Below are 24,174 nucleotides of genomic sequence, written 5' to 3'. Positions count from 1 at the left end.
TGGGACAGGCCCTTAAATCACTCACCCCACGGGAGGGGGAGAGAAACTTCAAAGTCATAGCCTGCGTTTGGTCCATATCCTTCCAAAACTGTCATATCCGTGTACCTGTCTCTGTCCCTGTCTTTTTCTCTGTCTCTATCTCCATCTCTGTCTCTGCTCTTTCTGTCTTTCTCTGTCTCTGTGTCTCTGTCTCTCGCTTACTAGTCCTCCCACTTTTTCATCAGAAACCCACTGTGAAATTTGGGCATTGAAGCTCCCCCTAATGCTCCAGTGTAGTGCCAAATAACGGCCGTGTTGCTGAAAGGGTTGTTGTGATACAGCATGGTGTTCCTGAAGTCCCACACCAGAAGAGCTACCCAACATCTGCACTCTCCTTGACCTCCTCCTTACCATACCGGCAGGTTCAGCTGAGGCTGAGCGAGACTTCAGCCGGTTGAAGCAGCTGAAGGCCACCATCAGAAGTTCCCTCCAGGATGGCCAGGTGACGGACCAGCTCCTCATCATGCTGCATGCCAGTAACATCAAGGACTTTGATCCCCGGCCAGCCATCGGCTTGTGGCATGCAGGAGGGATGAGGGCAAAGAGGCCTGATACGGGAGAAGACCCAGCTGCAGCATTTGCCTTGGGACCTCGCCCTAATGGCCCTGTCCCATGGTACGAGTTCATTACAAAAGCTCTCCTGAGTTTAAAAAAAATAAATCAAACTCGTGGTAAGCACGGAGAATGAATGTAGCGGGTGCGTCGGACCTCGGGGACGTCTCTTAGTGGCTCGTAACGCTAACGACAGGTACTCGGGAAGACTCACTAACGCCAGGTAAGCTCGCGAAGACATGTTGAAAAATGTCCACGAGAGCCCCGAGTACCAACGAGCGGCCATTACCGTAAATCTCCGAGTTCGAATCGGGGCAAACTCGGGAGAGCTCTTGGAATGAACGCGTACCGTGGGACAGGGCTATAACTGTGACAAGTCTGATGAGGAGGATGCTCTGCTCGAGAGCTACTCGGATGACAATTAAAGTGACTTTTAGATGTATTTGAACAGCTCTGTCTTTACTTTGCTTTTCAGGAGATAGTTTAAATATCAAGAAAATAAGTTACACAAGTTCTTACAAATATAATGTTTCTGTTCATTTAAAGTTGATATCCTTCTCCCCCCCCCCCCCCAAAAAAAAAGACCTCAAAACACTTCAGCTTTTTTTGCCACACTTGCCAAGTTTGATGATTAATTCAATATAGTTACCTACTTCCATGACTCATCTTCTTAGTGGGCACAGAGTAAAAGAGGTACTATGTACATTCAAAATAAGGTATAGATCTGGTCAGGTAATAATAATACTACAGTAACGAGTATGTTACAAGAAAAAGAAAATCAAAGAACACTTCCATTCTCTTTATTTCTTTTAAATTATAAAATCCTAGAGCAGAAGGGATATTATATCTAATTTTCCCCTCTTGATGTTACTGTACCTTCAAAGGTGTCAAACAGATCGATTCAATTATTTATCAACTTACCTTGCTGTGACTGGGCACAACAGATTGATGATTGAAGATTCAAGAGGAAAAGAGCCATGCTATGGCCATGTCATGATAATTGTTGGTTCTTCACAGAAAACATGCTTGCATCAGTCTGTAGTGTGCATGGTTAAGCATATATGTTACCATGGTCCAGTATTTATTGACACGGGTTGATCATACGCTGAATAATCCAATAATTCAATAAGAAATTGCATTCATTGCAACGTGTAATAAGAGTTGAGATACTGTATTATAGTTTTGCTGCATGTCATTGTGGTATATATCACGTCATGATTGGTGAATATGTTTAGTTTGTGACTTTATTTGAAGCAGAAATAATATGTGAATGCTTCATTGAGCATAATTCCGACTGGTATCTACGCACTTCGTCCGAGCACATTATCGCACATGTCATGCAAGCCGTCTTAAATGACCACCTAAACTGTCGTTAAGCAACCTAAAAAGCAGCCTAGGTTGCCCGGCTGGAAACTGCGAAAAAAAGTTCAGTGAGAGAACTGACTTGTCCTGCTCCAACTTCTTGTGTTCTTTATGACGAGCTATCTGAATGGAAGATAAAGTATTTTTTTTAGGTCCGCTGATTCTGTCATTTTTGCAAAGGTAATTTGTATTGAAATCATTTATTTTTATGCTGAAAATTAGAAGTAATATTTTTGCTCTTGTTATTTAATCCAAGCAAAAAAATAACATTATAAATACATTTCATGCACTGTAGGTATAGAAATTAAGGTATAGACCAGTGCATCACAAAATTCTTTACAAAGACTCCTAAGATACGAGCATAGAATTGTAGTCATACAACATTTGGACCAACTTGTCCATGCTGACCAATATGCCCCATGTAAGCTTGTCCCATTTTGACAGCCTCTGGAAGCGAGACAAACTAGAATATGCGCAACAAGAACTGGTTGCCTTGGTCACATCTGGAGCAAGGGAAGCTTGTTGCCAATCCCAAGACAATTCTGTAGGAATTTGTCAGGATGCTGTCCAAAGGCCAGGTATCTATCTTTGCTCCATCAATGAGATTTTTATCAATAACCCTATTAACTACCTCTTTATATTGGCTATCTCACCTCCACACTCTCAGTCCTGAAGTAGGGTCTTGACCTGAAATATTGACGATACCTCTTCCTCCACATATTTGGCTTCACCTGCTGATTTTCTCCATCTGTTTATATTTTACTCCAGATGTGAGCATCTGTAGTTCCTTGTGTCACCTTCTATCCATTGGTTGTTTCATTGGTAACTATAGTTCAAAGTATCATTTGCCATTCTTTGCATGCAGCTGGATTTGTTCAACAATTTGTGGGCCTCTCACAAATTGGTAACCATGGCAAACAATGGGGAACATGGCTATTTCACATTTATGTTCTGTGGCAACACTATCAGTGACTCATTGACCATCAACACTAGGATGTCATAATTGGTCAAAAATATTATAGTCCAGGCACATATAAGTATTTCCCAGTGACTTTACATTTTTCACGAGGTAGTACCCTGTCTTCTTCAATTGCTGTAAGAGACAACCAAATGCTGGAATAAATGAACTAAGAATGAAGGGACTGGGAGCAGAAGAAAAAAATCAAGTAAGAGAGGAATAGCAATGCTGAGACAAATTATATCAAAGTGACTGTACCAACTTCTCTGTGATGGCAAGACTTCTGCATTTTGTGTCAGCCTTCCGTGTAAACCACTTCCTTCCGACACAAACCCAGTTATATTGGGTTTCTATTTATTGGTACAGGGGTGTGATATTACAGGACAACAGGTTATAACTTCCACATCCCCTCCACCTTCTGATTAACAAAGGAATTTATATTGGGTCACCTTAATGTCACCAAATAGTGCCACCTTAAAGTCATGAAATCCAATCTAAATTAATAAAATAGAGCAAAGTTGACAAGACAAGCAACGGGTTGGATTTGCAAAATGCAAGAATCGATGACCAAATCTGCACCAAGTGTTGCCTGTTTGAGAAACTTCAGCTCAGTTCAGTATTTCAACTGCGCATGCCCAGGTCATAGGTAACTGGAGATAAACATTCAAGAGCCTCCTCTTGAATGCCACTAAAACCAAGGAGCTGATTGTGGACTTTAGAAAGGCACAACATCCAAGGGCGTACATGCCACTGGAGACAAATGGGATTACTGTGGGTAGGGTGAGCTGCTTTAAATACCTGGGAGTCCATGCCAGATCCTCTGTGATGTGGACTACACGCTGCCGCACTGGTGAGTAAGGCGAGGCAGCACATTTACCACCTCAGGCAGCTGAGGAAATTCAGTCTCTGAGGATCCTTCAGTGCTTCTACTCTACTCTGGGGCTGTAGAAAGCATCTTGTCCGGCAACATCACAATCTGGTTTGGTAACAGCTCTGCCCAGGACGGGAAGGCTCTGCAGAGAGTAGTGCGTTCGGCTGAACGCACTATGGGAACTACACTCGTCCCCCTGCAAGACCTATACACCAGGAGGTGCAGATCCAGAGCAAGCAACATCATGGGGGACCCTTACCACCCCAGCAGCGGACTGTTCCAGCTGCTACAGTCAGGCAAACGTCTCTGCTGTAATGCTGTGAAAACAGAGAGGATGAGATGGAGTTTCTTCCCACAGGCCGTCAGGACTGTAAACTTATCTCACCAGGGACTAGTTTACTGCACTAATTTACTGTTGTGTTGTGTCTTTTAAAAAAAAAAAAAAAACAAAAAAATCTTTTATAACCTGTAAATACTGATTGTTCTATTCTGTTCTGTTGTTTTTTGCAAAATTCGCAGGCATTGCCACTTTCATTTCACTGCACATCTTGTATGTGTCTGTGACAAATGAAGTTGACTTTGTTAAACTGAGTTCTTTTGTCAGTCCAATTCAAGAAAACTTGATTGAAACCATTGCTGCTAAAATCAATTATTTATTCTGACAGCGCTGGATAATTCTTTAAACCTTCCAACACAGAGCTAGAAACTCTGGGGCAGGTCAAAAGAGCTACTGACTTTGGTACAAACTTAACACTTTATATAGGTATTAGACAATTATGGTACAGAAGGAGTGGCAAACTATTAACCAATCCTTATGGTCTACCATACATTTAACTTATTTGCATTAACCAATCAACTAAATCCTTCCCAGTGATTGACAACACGTATAGTCACATGATTTTCCCTTTTCTGGCCTCTTTACAACCTTTGCTCCCTCTGTGGTTTTCTTTAACCTCTTTGTTCAAAATCATTTTATTTCAATGAAGTAAAACCACAGAAATATAAAATTAATTCTCAGAGACCACCTCTCAGAATATAAAATACACATCATACAGCAATCACACAATACATACACACAAAACATATATTTTCACTTTTGGGAAAAGAAGGTTATTTCTGAAACTTATTTAAACAAAGTCTAATACTTACAATCCTAATTAAAACACAATACACTTCACAAATAATTTCCCTACAACTACATAATTAAAATACAGTTACTTATGGATTAAATATGAGTTTTGCCCCATTCTGACAAGTTATTTCTACAATACCCAACCACACAAAGGCCACTAATTGTCACACTTGATAAATTATAATTGCTTCTTACCAAGATCGGGTCTAGTTTCATTCTGAATTACAACCTCCCCCTTCTATCTCTGGATGAAAGGAATGTAAGGCCTCCTCACTAATAGCATTCCACACAGCAAATGGAAGATTATCAAAACAGTTACTTTCTCAGTTTTCTACAAACATAAGAAATCACCCTTGTACAAAGGTCACACAACCATCACCTATGCTTTATCTCTTATCTCAACATAAATACATTTAAACAGCACAAACCAGATCAAAGATCTAGCCTTGCTGCCCAAGACCCAATATAGACAACCATAAATCCTCTTTTATGGCACACCAGCGCTCAAAGATGTGTCGCAAATAAAGGAATGTCATACGTTGATAGAATGGAGCGGCTGGGCGTGTATACTGTGGAATTTGGAAGGATGAGAGGTTATCTTATTGAAACATAAGATTATTCAGGGTTTGGGTAAGCTAGAGGCAGGAAACGTGTTCCCGAAGTTGGGGGAGTCCAGTACCAGGGGCCACAGTTTAAGAATAAGGGGTAAGCCATTTAGAGCGGAGATTAGGAAGAACCTTTTCACACAGAGTTGTGAGCCTGTGAAATTCTCTGCCTCAGAAGGCAGTGGGGTATTGATTGGTTATCTGGATGCTTTCAAGAGAGAGTTAGATAGAGCTCTTAAAGATTGCGGAGTTAGGGTATATGGGGAGAAGGCAGGAATGGGGTATTGATTTGGATGATCAGCTATGATCACATTGAATGGCGGTGCTGGCTCAAAGGGCTGAATGGCCTACTCCTGCATATTGTCTATTGTCTAAAATTGCACACAATACTCCAGGTGCAATCTCACCAGGGCCTTGTACAACTGCAGTAGGACCTCCTTGTTCCTAAATCAAATCCTCTCGCAATGAAGGCCAACATGCCATTAGCTTTCTTCACTGCCTGCTCTACCTGCATGCTCACTTTCAGTGACTGATGTAGAAGCACACCCAGATCTCGTTGAACCTCTTAGTGAATCTTCCAAATTACCCAACCTATCCAAGTCACCCTGCAGCCTCAGAGCATCCTCATCGCAGCTCACACTGCCACCCAGCTTTGTGTTATCCGCAAACATAGAGATGTCACACTTAATTCCCTTGTCTAAATCGTTAATATATATTGTAAATAATTGGGGTCCCAGCACCGAGCTTTGTGGCACCCCACTAGTGACTGTGTGCCATTCTGAAAAGGATCCGTTAATTCCTACTCTTTGCTTCCCGTCTGCCAATCAGTTCTCTATCCATGTCAATACCCTATCCCCAATACCATGTGCTCTAATTTTGCACGCTAATCACTTGTGTGGGACCTTGCCAAAGGCTTTTTTGAAAGCCTAGATACCCTATATTCACAGGTTCTCCCTTATCCGTACTACTTGTTACTTTCTCAAAAAATTCTAGAATACTAGTCAAGCATGATTTTCCCTGATCCATGCTGTCTTTGACTGATCCTGTCATTGCTTTCCAAATGGACTGCAATAACATCTTTAACAATGGACTCTAGCATCTTCCCCACTACCGATGTAAGGCTAACTGGTCTATAATTCCCCTTTTACTCTCCCTCCTTTCTTAAAAAGTGGAATTACATTGGCTACTCTCCAGTCCATAGGAACTGATCCAGAGTCTAGAGAACATTGGAAAATGATCACCAATGCATCCACGATTTTTGGGGCCACCTCCTTGAGTACTCTGGGATGCAGACCACCAGGCCCTGGGGATTTAACTGCCTTCCTGGTGTTAACAGTTTACCTAACACCATTTACTGACTAATGTGGATTCCCTTCAGTTCCTCCCTCCCACTAGATTCTCAGTCCCCTCGTATTTCTGGGAGATTGTGTCTTCCTTAGTGAAGACAGAACCAAAGTACTTGTTTAACTGTTCTGCCATTTCTTTGTTTCCCATTAAAAATCCACCTGTCTCTGATTGTAAGGGACCTACATTTATCTTCACTTATCTTTTCCTTTTTACATATCTAAAGAAGCTTTTAGAGTCAGTTTTTATATTACCCTCAAGCTTTCTTTCATGCTCTTTTTTTTTTTCCCCTCTCTTAATTAATCTGTTTGTCCTAAATGTTTTCCAGTCCCTTGGTTTGCTGCTTCCTCTGGCCAATTTATATGCCTTTTCTTTGGATTTAACACTATCCTTGATTTCCCTCGTTAGCCATGATTGTGCCGCCTTCCCCGTTTTATTTTTTCGCCAGACAGGGATGAACAATTTTTGGAGTTCATCCATGCGGTCTTTAAATCTTTGCTATTGCATCTCCACTGTCAACTCTTTAAGTATAATTTTAAGTATCATCCTAGCCAATTCCCATCTCATACTTTAAATCTCTTGTATTTAATTTCAGGACACTAGTCTCTGAATTAACTGTGTCACTTTCCATCCTAATGCAGTATTTCACCATAATATGGTCACTGTTGCACAAGGTGCTTTGCACAACATCGCTAACTAATCCTTCCTCATTACACTATATTCGGTCTATGACTGCCTGTCCTCTAGTTGGTTCTTCTACATATTGGTTTAAAAACCCATCCCGTTTACTCCAAAGACGTACAAGTATGCGGATAAATTGGCTTGGTAAATTTTAAAAAATGTCCCCAGTGTGTGTAAGGTAACGTTAATGTGTGGGTTAGGGTTAGGGTATCGCTGGTCGGCGCGGAAGCGGTGGGCCGAAGGGCCTGTTTCCATGCTGTATCTCCAAACAAAACTAAAACTAAATTTCAGTAAATTCTCCTCCTCAACACTGTTACCATTTTGGTTGGCCCAATCTATATGTAGATTAAAGTCACCCTTGATAACAGCTGTCAAAGATCTTACTCTAGTATCTTTGACTGCTGCAAATTTGCTGCACGCATGCCTAATTTCCTGCTTGATGTTATCCCCCAACCTCCCTACAACTCCAGCAAGCGTTTTCTGCCCTTGGCTATTTCGCTGTTCTACCCATACCGAGTCTACAGCATCCAAGTGAATGTCTCTCCTTGCAATTGTATGAATCTCCTTTTTAACTAGCGATGCCACCTCACCACTTCTTCCTTTCTGTCTATCCTTTCTGAATATCAAATGTCCCTGCATGTTTAGCTCCCAGCCTTGGACATCCTGGAGCCATGTCTCCGTAATTCCAACAATATCACATTCCTTAACCACTAAGGCTTTGGAATGTGCAGGTCCCTGTTAGAGTGAAGGGCCAGTCTGGAAGCCTGGATGATGAGGGAAATTGAAGCTTTAGACAGGAGTAGGAAGGAGCATGGGATGGGTATAGGCAGCTAAGATCAAGCTTATTCCTGGGGGAGTTTTGGGCACAAAAGAATAAGCTTTAAAAAAATGAAATTGGAAGGGCAAAATGGGGCAAGAGATAGCTCTGGGAGATAACATTAAGGATAATTCCAAGAGGTTTGATAAATATCTGCGGGTACATAGTTTGTTGGAAGTGGCATCACAGGTATGGTCAAAAAGGCTTTTGGCACAATAGCCTTCACCAGTCAGAATGATGAGAATAGAAATGTGTAGGGAGGAACTGCAGATGCTGGTTTCAATTGAAGATAGACAAACAATGTATCTACGTTGAGTATAGAAGTTGGGCGGTCATGTTGCATTGGATAAGACGTTGGTGAGGCTGTAAAACCCTTGTTTTACATTTCTTAGCCAGATGAAGCATCCTCCACAAATCTACCTCACTAAAATATCTAAGAATTTTGTCGGAACTACAGATGCTGATTTTCAAAAAAAGATACAAAGTGCTGGAGCAACTCGGTGGGTGAGGTTGCATCTCTGGACATGGATAGGTGACTTTGGTTTGGGACCTTTCTTCAAAGTGTCACCAATGCATGTTCTGCATAGATGCTGCCTGAGTCACTGAGTGGACTCCAGCACTTTGTCTTTCTTCATCTGTGGATTTTGTACATTTTGCTTTTGTCACCTCTTGTTGCTCAAAGCTCTTGAGGTTTGATGACACAGCCGGTAAAGTTGCTTCCTCACAGTGTCAGTGACATGGGTTAAATTCTGACCTCCTGTCCTATTTGTGTGGAATTGAAGATTCAATTTTAACAAGAAACAACATGTTTAGAGAGCACGTTTTCCTCACTTACTGATTATTTGTCAAATACTACAATTCCTTATCTCTTTGAAACAGTGATAAGATAACACAAAACATTGGGGGAGAAATACAAGGATCTGGTGAATGCACCAAATAAGAGCTGATGGAATAGGGATAAATGTGTAAAGCATGGATTGAAGATTGTTTATCACATGGACGGAAGGATTGGGTCTTGTGCAGGCCAGACGGATGGAATTGATGTATCCCAAAGATCGGTTTTCTGTCCTCAATTATTAACCGATTACATTAATGACTTGGAAGGAGGGCAGTATGTTGGTTATCAAATTTGCTGATGCAAAATAGGTGAAAGGGCACATTGTGATGAGGATATTGTGACTCTGCAATAGGATAGTTAGATTTGTTGAGTTGGCAAACCCGGCAAATGGAGTTTAATGTGGCAAAGAGTGCTGTCTGAACCCCATTGATTGATAGATCTACATCTGATCATGTGCTTTCAAATATGAATTGATATGGATGTCTTGAGCCTTGGTGAGATTAGGACTGCATCTGGCATCTGGCATCCATTGTCAAGGTACGTGAAGCCAACAGTTGTGAACCTGGGTTTTAGGATGGACAGTGACTTTAAATTAGATCGCCAAATATGCGCGGTGGTTAAGTCCAGCTTCTTTCACCTAAGGAAGCTGGCGAAGGTGAAGCCCATTCTCGAGCGGCAGCATTTTGAAACAGTAATCCATGCCTTTATTACATCTAGGCTGGATTACTGTAACGCGCTCTATTTTGGTGTTGCTCGTTCTTCACTGGCTCGTCTCCAGTTGGTTCAGAATGCTGCTGCTCGCCTTTTGACAGGGACTCGAAAGAGGGAGCACATATCGCCAATTCTGGCCTCCCTACACTGGCTCCCGGTGCACTTTCGGGTTCATTTTAAGTTACTGTTATTTGTTTTTAAATCTCTGAATGGGCTCGCCCCGCCTTACCTCTCTGAGCTGCTCCACCCATACACTCCTGCCCGGTCCCTCAGGTCAGCTGGTCAGCTGCTCCTGGAGGTACCGAGGTCTAGTCGGAGGCTCAGAGGGGATAGAGCCTTCTCTGTTGCTGCTCCGGCACTCTGGAACACCCTGCCGCTGCACATCAGACAGGCCCCCTCACTGTCCATCTTCAAATCCAGTGTTAAAACGCATTTGTACTCCCTGGCTTTTGACCATGCCTGAGGCTTTGCTTCTGTTTGTGGTGTTTTTGATGTTTCTTTATTTTACATGTCTTTTCCTACTATTTCTTTTGATTGTTATTTTTGGTGTGTATTAACTTTTTTGTCAATGATTAGTGATGTACAGCACTTTGTTGCAGCTATGTTTGTTTTTAAAGTGCTCTATAAATAAAATTATTATTATTATTCTACATTCTATCTGGACGTGAAATTTGAGATGTATTGCCTTCAGTATGTAACTTGGCAGAGCCCTCAAAATTAATTGCAGGGATTTTTAAAAGTTATATATTGAGAGGAAGAAGTGTAAACAAATTTTATATCTTTGGATTCTAAAAGCTTGAGGCTTGATGCTCTGGGCTTCTCCCCTTTCTAACTTGCACCCCACTAATACCTGTTTGTACCCATAGCCCTTCAGTTTTGTAATATACTTGGAACATTTATCATCTAGATGATTTGCATGTTCTACGTTTTGCAAGTTATTGTTTGTAACATGGAAGCAGCCAACATTTTTTGTTGTTATCTACCACAAAGGATCGCTGTGCCTTCATTTAAAAAAAACTCTGCTTTAGTATTTCTCATAATAATTGAACCAAGTTTTTTGTTTCAAGATCATTCCATAAAACCTGCAATGTGTAATTTACTTGAAGCTATGGATCTGAATGAAGTTCTGGGTGACAAATTGATTTGTTAAATAAGCATAGATTCTTCCACAGAACACAGTTGAGGGAAATCTGTACTTTAGTGAATTATTTATTTGAGACATAGGTTGGAAATGATTTGGATTTTAAATGTTTTCCTATGCTGTAAACTGCAGTTCTAAAACATTTTAATCGATGTATGAAATGAACCAGTGGCTGTTCTGGGATTTTTCTGATCAATGTTTCTGTTTTGTTTTAGATTTGCTTCCTTTTGTTTACCATTCTTTACACGATCTCCTACTTCATTATCACCAAATACAAGAGGAAACCAGGTTAGTAGAGATGTATAGTCACTAAATGATGAATTTGCAGCAGTGATTGTTTGGAAAATTAGTGGTTGTATGCATCTATTTTGGTTGAGCCAAGCTCTTAAAAAACGTCAATTTTCTTTGCTTCAAGAATCTTTTTTGACCAGCTTTTTAAGACCAAAAAAAATCTATGAAATTGTGTATTTCAGAATTTCCCTGAATTAATATACTGGACAGTGGTTGATTGTTTTCTGATCTGAGGTCTTGAACACAGAAATTGAAATTTAATAATTTGATATTATTACATTAACGATCTTATTGTGGCAGGAAATGTCGATGCTTAGATGAAATATGTTTAATTAAATTCAAAATCAATGTTTATCTTGAAGAATGATTTTTTTCAGTTGCTTTTTCTCATTTTTATTTAATTGTCTAACCAAAATCCTTTTGAAATACCTTTATTGGGACTGGTGGAGGGGAGTGTCCTTTTTTGACATAAAATGCATGTTAACCATTGATTGTATGTGTAATCAGATATCTTGTAGCGGACGCAGAGTTGTCCGTTAAAGAACGAGGCAGACACGAAGTTTGTCCGGAATACAGGTTCTTTATTCTACACTAACACTCCTTACTCACTGTGCGCATGCGATTAACCCTTAAATACTCCCCAGGGGCACCCGTGACCAAACCGTGACCCCTATCTCTTGTCACTGGGAGACGTGATTTCCCCCCCCGCCCCCCCCCCCCCCAAAGAGCTGAAGGTTATATATTATGTGTGGCCCACCATCCAGAACCGGAGGCACAAAAACGGAGGGGCAGCTGAACGAGGCGGCCGGACATCGTACGTACGTCCCCACGCAAAGGTTTATTTCTGGTAAGGACGAACCAGGTGGGACCCGAGATGGCGGACACCCTCGGCGAGCCACCAAAACGATCTCCCCCTGACCCCCCCCCCCCACGTCCAATTCAAAAGTCGTGGGCCCGTGCTATAGCACCCAAAAAGGACCCTCACTGCAAGGGCGACCTGTGGGCGTTGCGACAGAGGAAGATATACTGACAGTCAGCCAGGAGCCAGCGGCATGTGAGATGGAGCGACACCATGCCGGACGTTGGGACAGGAGACAGGGCGCCGACCCTGTCCCGCAGTTGGACCAACATGGATGACCGCGACTCCTGGGAGCCGCCAGCGGTTGGGATACATTCCCCGGGCACGGTCAGTGGAACACTGTAAACCAACTCGGCTGATGAAGCCTGCAAGTCCTCCTTTGGGGCGGCGCGAATTCCCAGTAGGACCCACGGCAACTCGTCCATCCAACCGGGACCGCTGAGGCGAGCCTTCAAAGCGCCCTTAAGCCAGCAGTGGAAACATTCCACCAACCTATTCGACTGGGGCTGATAGGCCGTTGAGTAGTGGAGCTGAGCCCCCAACAGGCGAGCCATTGCTGACCACCGCTCCGACGTGAATTGGGCACCCCGGTTGAACGAGATGTCCAGCGGCATTCTGAAATGGGCAAACCCGTTGGGCCAGCAGGGCACGTGCGCATAATATGGTCGAGGTATCAACAAGCGGGATGGCCTCCGGCCACTGGGTGAAACGGTCCACCTCCGTAAGCAAGTGTGAAATTCCACGGGATGGAGGCAGCGGCCCCACGATATCTGAACCTTTGATGTTTGACAGGGAATGCACGTCAGGGCCCACTGACCGACCATCTTCCTCACCGTCGCCTGTATGAGGTGAAAACCTGACGACGCCAGGCCGTCGGAACAATAGGCCATGGCTGCCCCGTGAAGACGTCACACAGGATGTCACAGGATGAACGCGAAGTCACATCCTCGAGCACCAGCCCTGTTCGGTACGCCCTCATCTCCTCGTCCGCTAGCTGTGCCGCTGCCAAAGCGGAGTAATCGATTCCTGGGGACGCGTCGAGAACGGCCATAACAGTCGTGCGGGACATGGCGTCCGTGACCAGGTTATTTTTCCTGGCAATGTGGCGGATGTCCGTCATGAATTCGGAAATAGCGGTGAGGTGGTGCTACTGCCGAGCAGACCGAGGGTCGGCCACCTTTGCAAAGGCAAAAGTGAGGGGCTTATGGTCAGTTAACGAAACAAAGTTGTGGCCCTTCAGGAAGTAACAGAAATGCCTCACCGCCAGGTATGAAGCGAGCAGTTCCCGGTCGAACGTGCTGTATTTATGCTCCGCTGGGTTGAGTTGGCGACTGAAAAAAGCGAGAGGCCGCCAGTGACCGTCTACAAACTGCTCCAATACACCATCAACCGCAGAGTCCGAGGCATCCACAGTTAGTGCTGTAGGGGCATCTAGCCGCGGATGTACCAGCATCGTCGCCCGAGCCAATGCCTCTTTTGCCCCTTCGAAGGCTGCCACGGCAACGTCAGTCCCCTGCATGTCCTGCCACTTGCCTGACAAGAGTTGAAATAGTGGTTGCAGTATTCTCGCCACCAGCGGCACAAATCAGTGGTAGAGCTGCATCATTCCAACGAATTCCTACAAGCCCCGCACTGTGGATAGCCGTGGAAACCTGTGAATGGCCTCAACTCTGTCTGGTAGAGGCTCCGCACCGTGCTGCGTCACACGATGGCCCAAGAAGTCGATGGCCCGAAAGCCGAACTGGCACTTGTCCGGGTTTAATACCAACCCAAACTCACTCAGGCACTGGCACAATAACTGGAGGTGGGCGCAATGTTCCTGCCGTGAATGACACGCCACCAGGATGTCATACAGATAAATGAAGACAAAATCCAGCCCCCGTCCCACAGTGTCCATCAGGCGTTGGAATGCCTGTGCATTGTTCTTAAGGCCGACGGGCATACACAAAAATTCGAAAAGACTGAAGGGGGTGATGATAGCCGTTTTGGGCACATCCTCCGGTCGCACGGGGATCTGATTGTACTCCCTGACCAGGCCGATTTTAGAGAAGAATTTAGCTCCAGCTGGATGGGCAGAGAAGTTCTGAATGTGCGCGACGGGGTACTGGTCTGCAATCATAGCGTCAATCAGGCGGCGGTAGTTGCCACAAGGCCTCCAGCTGCCGGAGACCTTGGGCACCATGTGCAAAGAGGACAATTCCCATTGCTTCCATCTTTTGTTCGGGGGCCAGTCTGTGGGCACGGGCGTGAAGCGGTGGTCCCGAAGTCAGGATGTGATGTGGGACTCCATGCTTTAGGTTGATCAAGTTGAAATGAGGGGTCGGGATATACGGGGAATTAACTGCCAAAATTTGTGCGTAGATATTGTCCACTGCGGTTGCGAATTGGCACAGTAGGCGCAGCAGGGCGCAAGGGGATTACCTCGAGTGTAGACGGGTTGACAAGGCACTGTCCCCTCGCGTCCACCAGCGGAAATTGCGCCCGGCGAAAATCTGAACCCAACAATGGCTGGGTCACGTCTGCCACTGTAAATGGCCAAGAAAAATGGCTGGCGCCAAATATCACAGGTATGGTGCGGACCCCATATGTCCGTATGGGGCTGCCATTCGCAGCACTCAATAAGGGCCCGCGCTTACCGGCACGCCTGTCCATCCCGGACGGGGGCACCATGCTGACCTCGGCCCCCGTATCAACCAAAAATCTTCACCAGATGCCGGTCCCAGGCGTAAAGGCGATGAACTTCGACTGTTGCGGTGATTACCGGCGGCCGGCCCCACCGTTTCCCGGAAACGCACAGGGTGGGCGGCATTTGCGGGCTGCTGAACCCCAGCGCTGGTTGTAAAAGCACCACTCCTCTTTAAGGACTTCCTCTTTAAAGACTTCCCCTTTAAGGGCAGACTCCAGATGCCCGTGGAGACCCTGGTGGGCGTGGCTCTAGGCCTCTGTGGACACTCGATCCAGCTGACCCACTTCCTGCCGTCTGGATAGCCACAGCTCGTCAACATGCTCCGCTAGACACCCGGGGGTTTTCAATACTTATCCCTGTGAGGAGCAGGCGGATGTCGTCTGGAAGCTGTTACAGGTAGGCATACTCGAAGAGCATGCAGTGGTGGTGGCCGTCCATGAGCAACGCATCTCGCTCATTCGGGCCGATGGTTTACGGTCGGCGAGCCTGCCCATGTTGTAAATGCGGGCCGCTCGCTCCATCTGACTGAGACCGAAGGTAAGTTTGCCCAAAATACAGGTTCTTTATTCAACACTACCTCTCCTTACTCACCAGCACTGCGCGCGCGCGCTTAACCCTAAATACTCCACAGGGGCACACGTGACCAAACCGTGACCCCCTATCTCTCGTCACCAGGACACTTGATCCCCCCCCCCCAAGAGCTGAAGGTGATGTATAATGCATGGCCCACCACCCGGTGCCACCACGATCTGATATTTAACTGTTATCAAATATCATTGTCCCTTTTCTAATATTGACAAACCTCAAGACCAATGAATTTGTCAGTTTTATCTTGGTTAACTTAAAGAAATTATTTGTTAACAATGGCTCTAATGTATGCATTACAGAACTGTTCACTGATCTGAATTTTGTATTGGTGAAAAATTCTTCCAGTAATATAGGTTTAATTGATGAAATTTGGATGAATCAGTAAATAATGCATTGTAAAAATCATTTGGTGGTCAGTATATTTTATTGTTGTATTTTACTTTATTAGGATGTTGCAGTACATTAATTCTTTAAGGGCTAAATTTTCTGCTGCGATCGCAGAAATATTTCTGCTTCTAAATTTAATTTTATATTTTGTGGAAATTAATTGCTATAATTCTGTATACATTAAAATGGATTTGACTATGGCATTTGATCTGTGTGGGATGGTAATTTTATTTCCCCCCCCATCAGGTCAGTGCTGGAGCCAGCGTTGATTTTTGTTTTATGATGAGTGTGGAATATAAAAATTTCCAAACGTGCAGATATAAAGCTTGAAAGTGAAATGCTGTAACATGTGGTTACAGACGTGGCGATGAAAGTTAATACTGAGAATGATGAAGTGATACATTTTGTGGGGAGAATAAGCAAGGATAATGTACATCAAATGGCTCTCCTCTGAGGAATGTTTTTAAGAAGCTGCAGCAAAAGGAAGACCTTGGTGTGCATGTGTATAAATCCTTGGGAACAACATGACATTATGAAGGAGTGGCTTGTAAAGCGGATGTACTCATTGGATTAATGAATTGAGTCAAAAGTACAAAATGAGCTACATTTATGTTGAAGGTGTACAAAATACTGGACCTCTAGTGGAATATTCCGACCAATGCTGGTCGCCCTACTTCCTGGAGGATGTGATGGTTTAAAAACAATATATATATATACCTGGAGCAAATAAGGTTCTGAACTGGGAGGGGGGGGGGGGGGGAACCAAAAATAATGTGGGAAATAATCAGCATATCTGACAGTGTTTGTGGGAGGAGAAACTGAGTTAATGTTTCAGTTTGAAGACCCTTTTGGCAAAATGATTTGATAGAGTAGACAGAAGGAAGCTGTTAACAGCAGCAGGCGATTCAAGCAAAGGTTTCAAATGTTGGGCAAAGGACAATAAGGGGATGGTAGGAGAAATAATGGTAACCTGTAAAGGTTAATGCTACAGGAGGTCGGCTTTTCAGACAATTTTCTGGGCAATAGAGAAAGAATGGGGGGGTTTTGGCCTGAAAATATTTGGGTTTGTTGCAATGTTGTTGGTGTTTCTGTGTTACAAGACTTCTATGATTCGGTGATTCACAGATGGTGCTGTTGTAGAGCTGCTCATTTTTGGAAATGAATAACATTTTGGTACTCAAAGACTTGGATTTGAATAAAGTTCTATTTTGTTTTTAATCAATAATTAGATAAAGATAATTTTACTTAAATCTCTCAAATTGGCATGGCCTCGGCTTGGCTAAATATGAAAGTTAACTGGAAGTAGTTAAAATATTATGGAGGACTGCAGGAACATTTACCTTTTCCACAATTAATTGTTGTTCCCAATCATGTTGGTGCTGTGCAATCCCTCAAAGTAATGCGCACTTTAAATTTGGCCACCTCTAAGTATTTGCCTATTTGATGGGGTGTAAAGAGTTTAAACTGCTAATGCTTGGGGATAGACGTAGATCACTCACATAAATGAGAATTTATGTAAAAATAGATTGGAAAACAATTTCATTTGCTGATAACCTGTGCCAGGCATTATTAAGGCTTAATGTGGGCAATTAATTCAGTTATGAAATAGGTTTTCGTCTCTTCACCTTATGAACTTATTAATTTTTTTGAAATTTTTTTTCACTGTCAGCTACTTGAGCTAGAGAACATTCTGGTTGTAATTTAAGAGGATTTTAACCATTGGATTACTTTTCATAGCCATGGAAGTGATTAACTGCTATCTACCTCATTGGTGACCCTTGGACCACCCTTGATCAGACTTTGCTGGCTTTACCTTGCACTAAACATTATTCCCTTTGTGTATCTATACACTGTAAATGTTTAGATTGTAATAATGTATTGTCTTTCTGCTGACTGGTTAGCACGCAACAAGTTTTTCACTCTACCTCTGTACACGTGACAATAAACTGAACTGCATTGAACTGGTTCCTCTGGAAAAAAATCCACGTTTTTTTAAAGTTTCAAGTCGATCTCTTTTTTTCTCTTTACTCAACTGTGGTAACATGGAAATACTTTGGAAATACTGCCAGGTTAACGTCTTTTTGAAATGCTTAACTAAATAGAGCTTCATTTTGTGTACATTTTCACTGTACACATTGAATAAATAAGACTAACTTTTGATATGTTTGAACAAGTACAGTAGGACTTTACTTCAATAAGGCCTTTAACAGGTTCTGTGTACAGACACTCCCCGACTCGCATATTAGCTGACTCATGCAAAATTGCACTTACAGAAGCACTTTAAGGTTGCTGTTTTATTTCTGAGGTGCGTCTCTGTAGCAATGCGTCACTGCTGTCTCGTGGCCGTGTTCGTAAGCCAGTCAGCTGTTTTCATGGATGCTCCCACATGGTCTCTGCATCATCTGCATGGGAGTTCCCATCTGGTCTTCCAGCTTGCGTAACATATGACTCGCGTAATGTTCCATGGGACGAACCCCTTCAGGGAACATCTATATAACACTGATCAGACGTTAGTAATCTAGTGATGCCAATCAGTGGTTACTTTCTCACCAAAGGGCAGTTGCAGTCTGCTGTGAACTACCCGAGAAAACATAAATATCACAACATTTGAAAGCTATCTGGATGAGTACTTGAATTGCCAATCCATGAAAAGCTACAGGCCCCTGGTAAATTGGGTTAGCATAAATGTACTTGACAGTTTTCATGGGGATGGTGCACCAAAGGAACTATTTCTGTGCTGTACCACACTGAGACTCTAATGATAAAATAAGCGAAAGGAAATTAGGGATTTATAAAGAAACATATATAACATATAGGAGAACTGGAGTTTAGGGAAATTTAATGCAAAAAGTGTTGGGGTTGATTAGAGGGTCAGAGAAAATACAAAGGACCACCGGAGATCTTTAGTCCTTGAATCCTCGAGAAAAGTGTAGAGAAATGAGTGATCTAAAACTAAAGGATATGAATTTAGTTACATTTTTTGGATTGATTGCTTTTATTTGGGGATCGTGTTGATGACATTAATTAAACCAGTGAACTGGATGTGAAAAGTGACAAATATGTGTAAGGATTCATATGAGGAAGAATATGGGGAAATGTTAACCAGGCATCAATGAGCATCTTCAATCCTTCTCATAATATGTTGCAGTACAACGTAGGTTTGGATATCTTTTTTATGGAACTTGCTCACTCAATGGGTGGTCAAGGGGAAGGATGTAATATGGTGAGTTTGAGGAGTGACCTGAAAGTCCTAGTTGGAATATTTTTAATTTGACAATTAAGGATGGATTATTGGGAGAATTGAAACAAATGCTAATTATTGTCAAAAGTTAACTTTAGAATTTCCTTTATGATATTTCCGTGACTGCAATAGAAAAGGTGTGTCTCTTGAAAATAAGTGGATTACCTTTCAAAATCTGAGTTTGTAAAAAGTTAATCCAAATGAACTATTATGCCCCTGTGCTTAATATCACTCAGTTTGTGCTGTTTTAATGTACAGGTGCACAACCTTTTATCCGAAGATCCAAATAACGAAAACCTCCGAATAGCGGACATTTTTTCAATCCTTGAATAAAGGTCCTTGAAAACGTTCACCGAGGGCGGCCCGCAGAGGTGACAGCGGAACCTCCGGTCGGTCCTCGAAGAAAGGGGAACTAAATCCCCATTCATAAAAGGAGACTTCCGGTGGCGCTATGGAGAACTAAGTCCAGCGCCAACCAGCTCCGTACCGAGGAAAACAAAAAACGGGAGAAAAATCGGGACCTACCTGCAGCGATCGCAATCTGAAACGGCAGCCTGCGTGACGTCATCAGGCCTGCGACTTAAGGTATGTCGCTACAACACACCCCCCCCCGTGGAACAACAAAAAAATCGGCTAAAGGAAGACCCCAGATGGAAGAGGAAGGCCCTACAGAAGCCTCGGCCTCAGTTACAACGATGGCCCAGGAAGATCCTCCAAGGAAGATTAAAGGGGGGAAAAAAGGGGAAATGGAAGATCTTAAAATCTTTCTGGCTGCTGAAATGAAGACTTGTCTGGCTGCTGAAATGAAGACTTTTAGTGAGAAATTTCAAAAATCACTAGACACCTTCAAGGTAGATTTTAGAGCAGAAATGCTCGTTACAGTTCAACAAATGTTTGAAAACTGGAAGAGGACGAGGGAGGAAGAGGTCAAAGACCAGATGGAAGTGATGGAAGCCAGACTCGTTTCGGTGGAAACAAAGGCTCAAATAGAGGTGGACCCCATTCGCCAAGAACTCGATCAACACAGAATAGCGATAACCGAGCTTGAGAAATGTGCGATGACGAGTGCAGAAACAGTAAATCAGCTCCTTACTGAAAACCAACGCCTCACAAACATGGTGAGCAAATTAAATGATAAATGTATCGATCTGGAGGGGCGTCAAAGACGAAAGAACCTAAGAATTGTAGGGGTGAAGGAAGGAAGGGAGAAGGAAATGGGTACTCGGGATTTTGTGGCAGACCTACTACATACAGTCCTAAAATTGGATCACAAACCTCTACTCGGCCGAGCCCATAGAGCGCAGCGACGTCGTACTCAAGATGATGTCCATCCAAGACAAATTATTGTAAAAGTCCTACAGGATCATGAATTTGATGAGATAATGAAGAAAAGTGTTCGGAGCGGTCAACTTTTTTTTGAAGGCGAGAGATTTAGCATCTACCGAGATTACTCGACAGAGGTCTTCAAGAAAAGAATGCTGTTCAACGAGACCAAAAGAATATTGAAGAGTGTACCGGATTTGAAATACAGCCTACTCTATCCCGCAAAGCTAAGAGTCACCTACAATTCCAATGTGTTCTTTTTTACAGAGCACGAAAAAGCACTCGAATACGCCAAGGTAGTTGGTAACGTGCCTACAGACTGAAGAACCCACACCACTCCTTAGGAGCCAAGGACTAAGATGACCATCAGATCTAAAAGGACCTTTAAAATTCGTTCAAGAACTTTATAGACACTTGGAAATCGAAAATGATGGAGGACACTGGACAAAAACTGCGATTTTTCGAGGGTTTTTCCCTCTTTTCTCTCTTTTTTGTTTTAGCTCTTTTTAGGTTACTAATCATTACTATTATATGTAAATTCATATTTAACTATATAGGTAACAACTAATACTTATTAAATATCCTTATTTCCACTAAAATTATTAACATTATTAATTCTTATAAAAGTTAATACGGTATAAGATGGATAACAATGATCAATAACTAATAGTCTTTGATAAATGAAGAAAGGAATTACATAATATAGTATATAGAAAGATATGTAAGAGGTAAATCAACCTATATGATAATTATGATTGACGGGTTTCCTTTTCTTTTTTTTTTTCGCTCTATCTTTCAATTTAAAATCATTTTGCTGTCTTGAACCTTTCTGCAGGGTTACGTGTTGACACTAGTATACATGTGGGTATGCATACATATATATATATATATATATACGTGTACGTAGGTAGGTGTATATATATTGTGTGGGTATAAGTATGACTAGGTAAATAAGTTTGATACTCCCAAAGAAGTTGATTGAATGTTAAATATAATTTCCCTTTTTTTTTTTTTTTTTTTTTTTTCTTTCCTCTTCCTCGGGCACGGAGCTGGGAATTTTCTCATTTTACAAAGGCTACGGAAGTCTTTAGAATTCTAGCCACGTTAGTGTGGCTATCACTAACTACACTAATTGTAGATGTAGTTCTTTTTTCTTCACCCTACACTAACCAACCCTATCACTTTTCTTTCTTTAAATACTTCTTTAACTCAAGGTTTGAATGGAAAAACAAGACCAAGGCAAGGAGATATGATCGGAAGAATGATGTATTTGAATTTAAATTCATCTATCTGAGGTTTGGGAGCAGGGTCAGGTTCTATGTGTTGTTCCTTCTACCCGATTATAGACCACCACAAAAGCAATATGCAAGATGCTAACATGACAAGAAGGGGTCAGGGAATAACATTTTGTAGTTGGAATGTCAAGGGAATCAATGAACCAATTAAGAGAAGTAAAGTTTTGGCACACCTAAATCAAATCAAAACAGATATAATATTTCTTCAAGAGACACATCTTAAAAAGGAATCACAACACAGACTTAAAGCTAAGTGGATCGCTGAATCATATCATTCTTCTTTTTCCCACAAGTCAAGAGGAGTAGCAATAGTAATTCGTAAAGGAATTCCTTTTGCAACCTCCTCAATAATAGTGGATATGGATGGCAGATATATTATAGTGGTTGGAGAGTTAAATGGTGAAAAAGTGATCCTTCTAAATGTTTATGGGCCTAACTTCGATAACCCCACTTTTTTTAACAAAACATTTAATAAAATTCCTGAATTTGCACAATACAAATTAATAATTGGAGGAGACTTCAATTGTACATTAGACCCATACTTAGATAGATCATCAAGGCAAAAAAAATCAACATCCAACTCAAGTGTTTTTTTAAATTCATTTATTAATACCACTAATATTAAGGATATCTGGAGAATAGAAAACCCAACCGGACGGGAATATTCATTTTATTCACCAGTACACAAAACATACTCAAGAATAGATTACTTTTTAGTTGATTCTACGTTTATTCCATTTACTTATAATTCAAAATATCATAACATTATAATCTCAGATCACGCACCGGTAACATTCATGATTAAATTAAATGGAATGTCCGAGAAACAAACATATTGGAGACTTAACCCGCAAATCTTGAACGAAAGATCATGCCAGGAATATATTATTAAACAAATTCAAATATTTTTTGAGGTAAATGACAACCCTGACACACCTGCTTCTCTTATGTGGGAGACGTTCAAAGCGTATGTTCGAGGTACATTAATCTCTGCCCAAGCATTTTATAATAAAGAAAACAGGATTAAACAAAAAGCACTGGAAAGTGAAATTAAGCAACTAGATACAGAAAACGCGAGAACGCCATCTACGTTAAAACATAATAAAATTGCTGTACTGAAATATAAATTAAATAAAATGTACTCAGAACAAGTAATAAAACTTTATCAAAAAACCAAACAATTACAGTTTGAATTTGGAGACAAACCACAAAAATTATTAGCACGCCAGCTGCGAAAAATGGAAGGGGAAAAAATAATTCATAAAATTAGAACAGAGACAGGAGAATTATTAAAAATGCCCAAGGATATAAATGATAGATTTCTACAATACTATCATAACCTTTATTCAACTAAAACTGTAGCACAATCAGAAGGAATAGCAGACTTTTTAATAAAATGTAATTTAAAAGGTTTAGATTCAAAGGATAGAGAATTATTAGAAAGGGAAATTACGATAAAGGATATTGAGGAGTCTATTGGCTCTCTTAAAAATGGTAAGGCAGTAGGGCCAGATGGTCTAGGTTCAGAATTTTACAAGAAATTTCATGATTTGCTGTGCCCACGCTTGCAAAGACTATATGATTATATCTACACCCAACAGAAACTCCCAGATACCTTAAATGAATCTATAATAACGCTTATTCCTAAAGCTGATAAAGATCCGGAAGATCCGGGATCATACAGAGCAATTGCACTTCTGAATACAGACCAGAAAATACTAACTAAAATACTAGCACGTAGATTAAGTACAGTGATGAATAAATTAATACACCCTGACCAAACAGGCTTTATTCAGAAACGGTATTCATATTATAACCTAAGAAGATTATTTAATATTATATATACCAAGAGAATTATTAATGAAGATTTAGCAATAATCTCACTTGACGCTGAAAAAGCATTTGATCAGGTCGAATGGCCTTATTTATTTTCGGTGATGGAAAAGATGCAGCTAGGGGAGAAATTTTGCACATGGATAAAACTGCTATACACAAATCCTACGGCCAGAATACTTACCAACCAAAGACTGTCATCTAAATTCAGTCTATCTAGAGGGTGTAGACAAGGATGCCCGTTATCTCCATTACTATTTGCACTTGCAATTGAGCCACTTGCAGAAAGAATTAGGGGGCATCCGGAAATATATGGGTATAACAGTAAAGACACAGTGAATAAAATTTCTCTATATGCAGATGACGTATTAATTTACATCACAAAACCAGAAATTAGTATCCCAAACCTATTAAAACTAATAAACCAATTCGGTGCACTTTCAGGATACAGAATAAATTGGAATAAAAGTGAAATTATGCCAATAAGGGAACATAACAAACAGATAATACAACAATTCCCATTTAAAGTAGTAAATGAAAAATTTAAATATCTAGGTATCTATGTAACTAAGATATATACATCATTATTTAAAGCAAATTTCCCCCCATTATTGAATAAA

At 41.7% G+C, this 24,174-nt stretch overlaps 1 protein-coding gene across 4 annotated transcripts in view; it reads left to right on the top strand.

The window, feature by feature from the left end:
• Window positions 1-24,174, top strand: part of lmbr1 (limb development membrane protein 1) — a 175,962-nt gene that overhangs the window by 7,083 nt on the left and 144,705 nt on the right. For all 4 annotated transcript variants that reach the window (XM_055664412.1, XM_055664404.1, XM_055664431.1 and 1 more), the window contains exon 2: window positions 11,267-11,339. In XM_055664412.1, coding sequence (XP_055520387.1) covers window positions 11,267-11,339 — 73 coding nt within the window. The remainder of the gene's footprint in view (window positions 1-11,266; window positions 11,340-24,174) is intronic.

The sequence above is a fragment of the Leucoraja erinacea genome, chromosome 2 (genome assembly GCF_028641065.1).
Source record: "Leucoraja erinacea ecotype New England chromosome 2, Leri_hhj_1, whole genome shotgun sequence".
NCBI lineage: Eukaryota > Metazoa > Chordata > Chondrichthyes > Rajiformes > Rajidae > Leucoraja > Leucoraja erinaceus.
The sequence above is the reverse complement of the archived record's forward strand: the minus strand, read 5'-3'. Positions and strand labels throughout refer to the sequence as shown.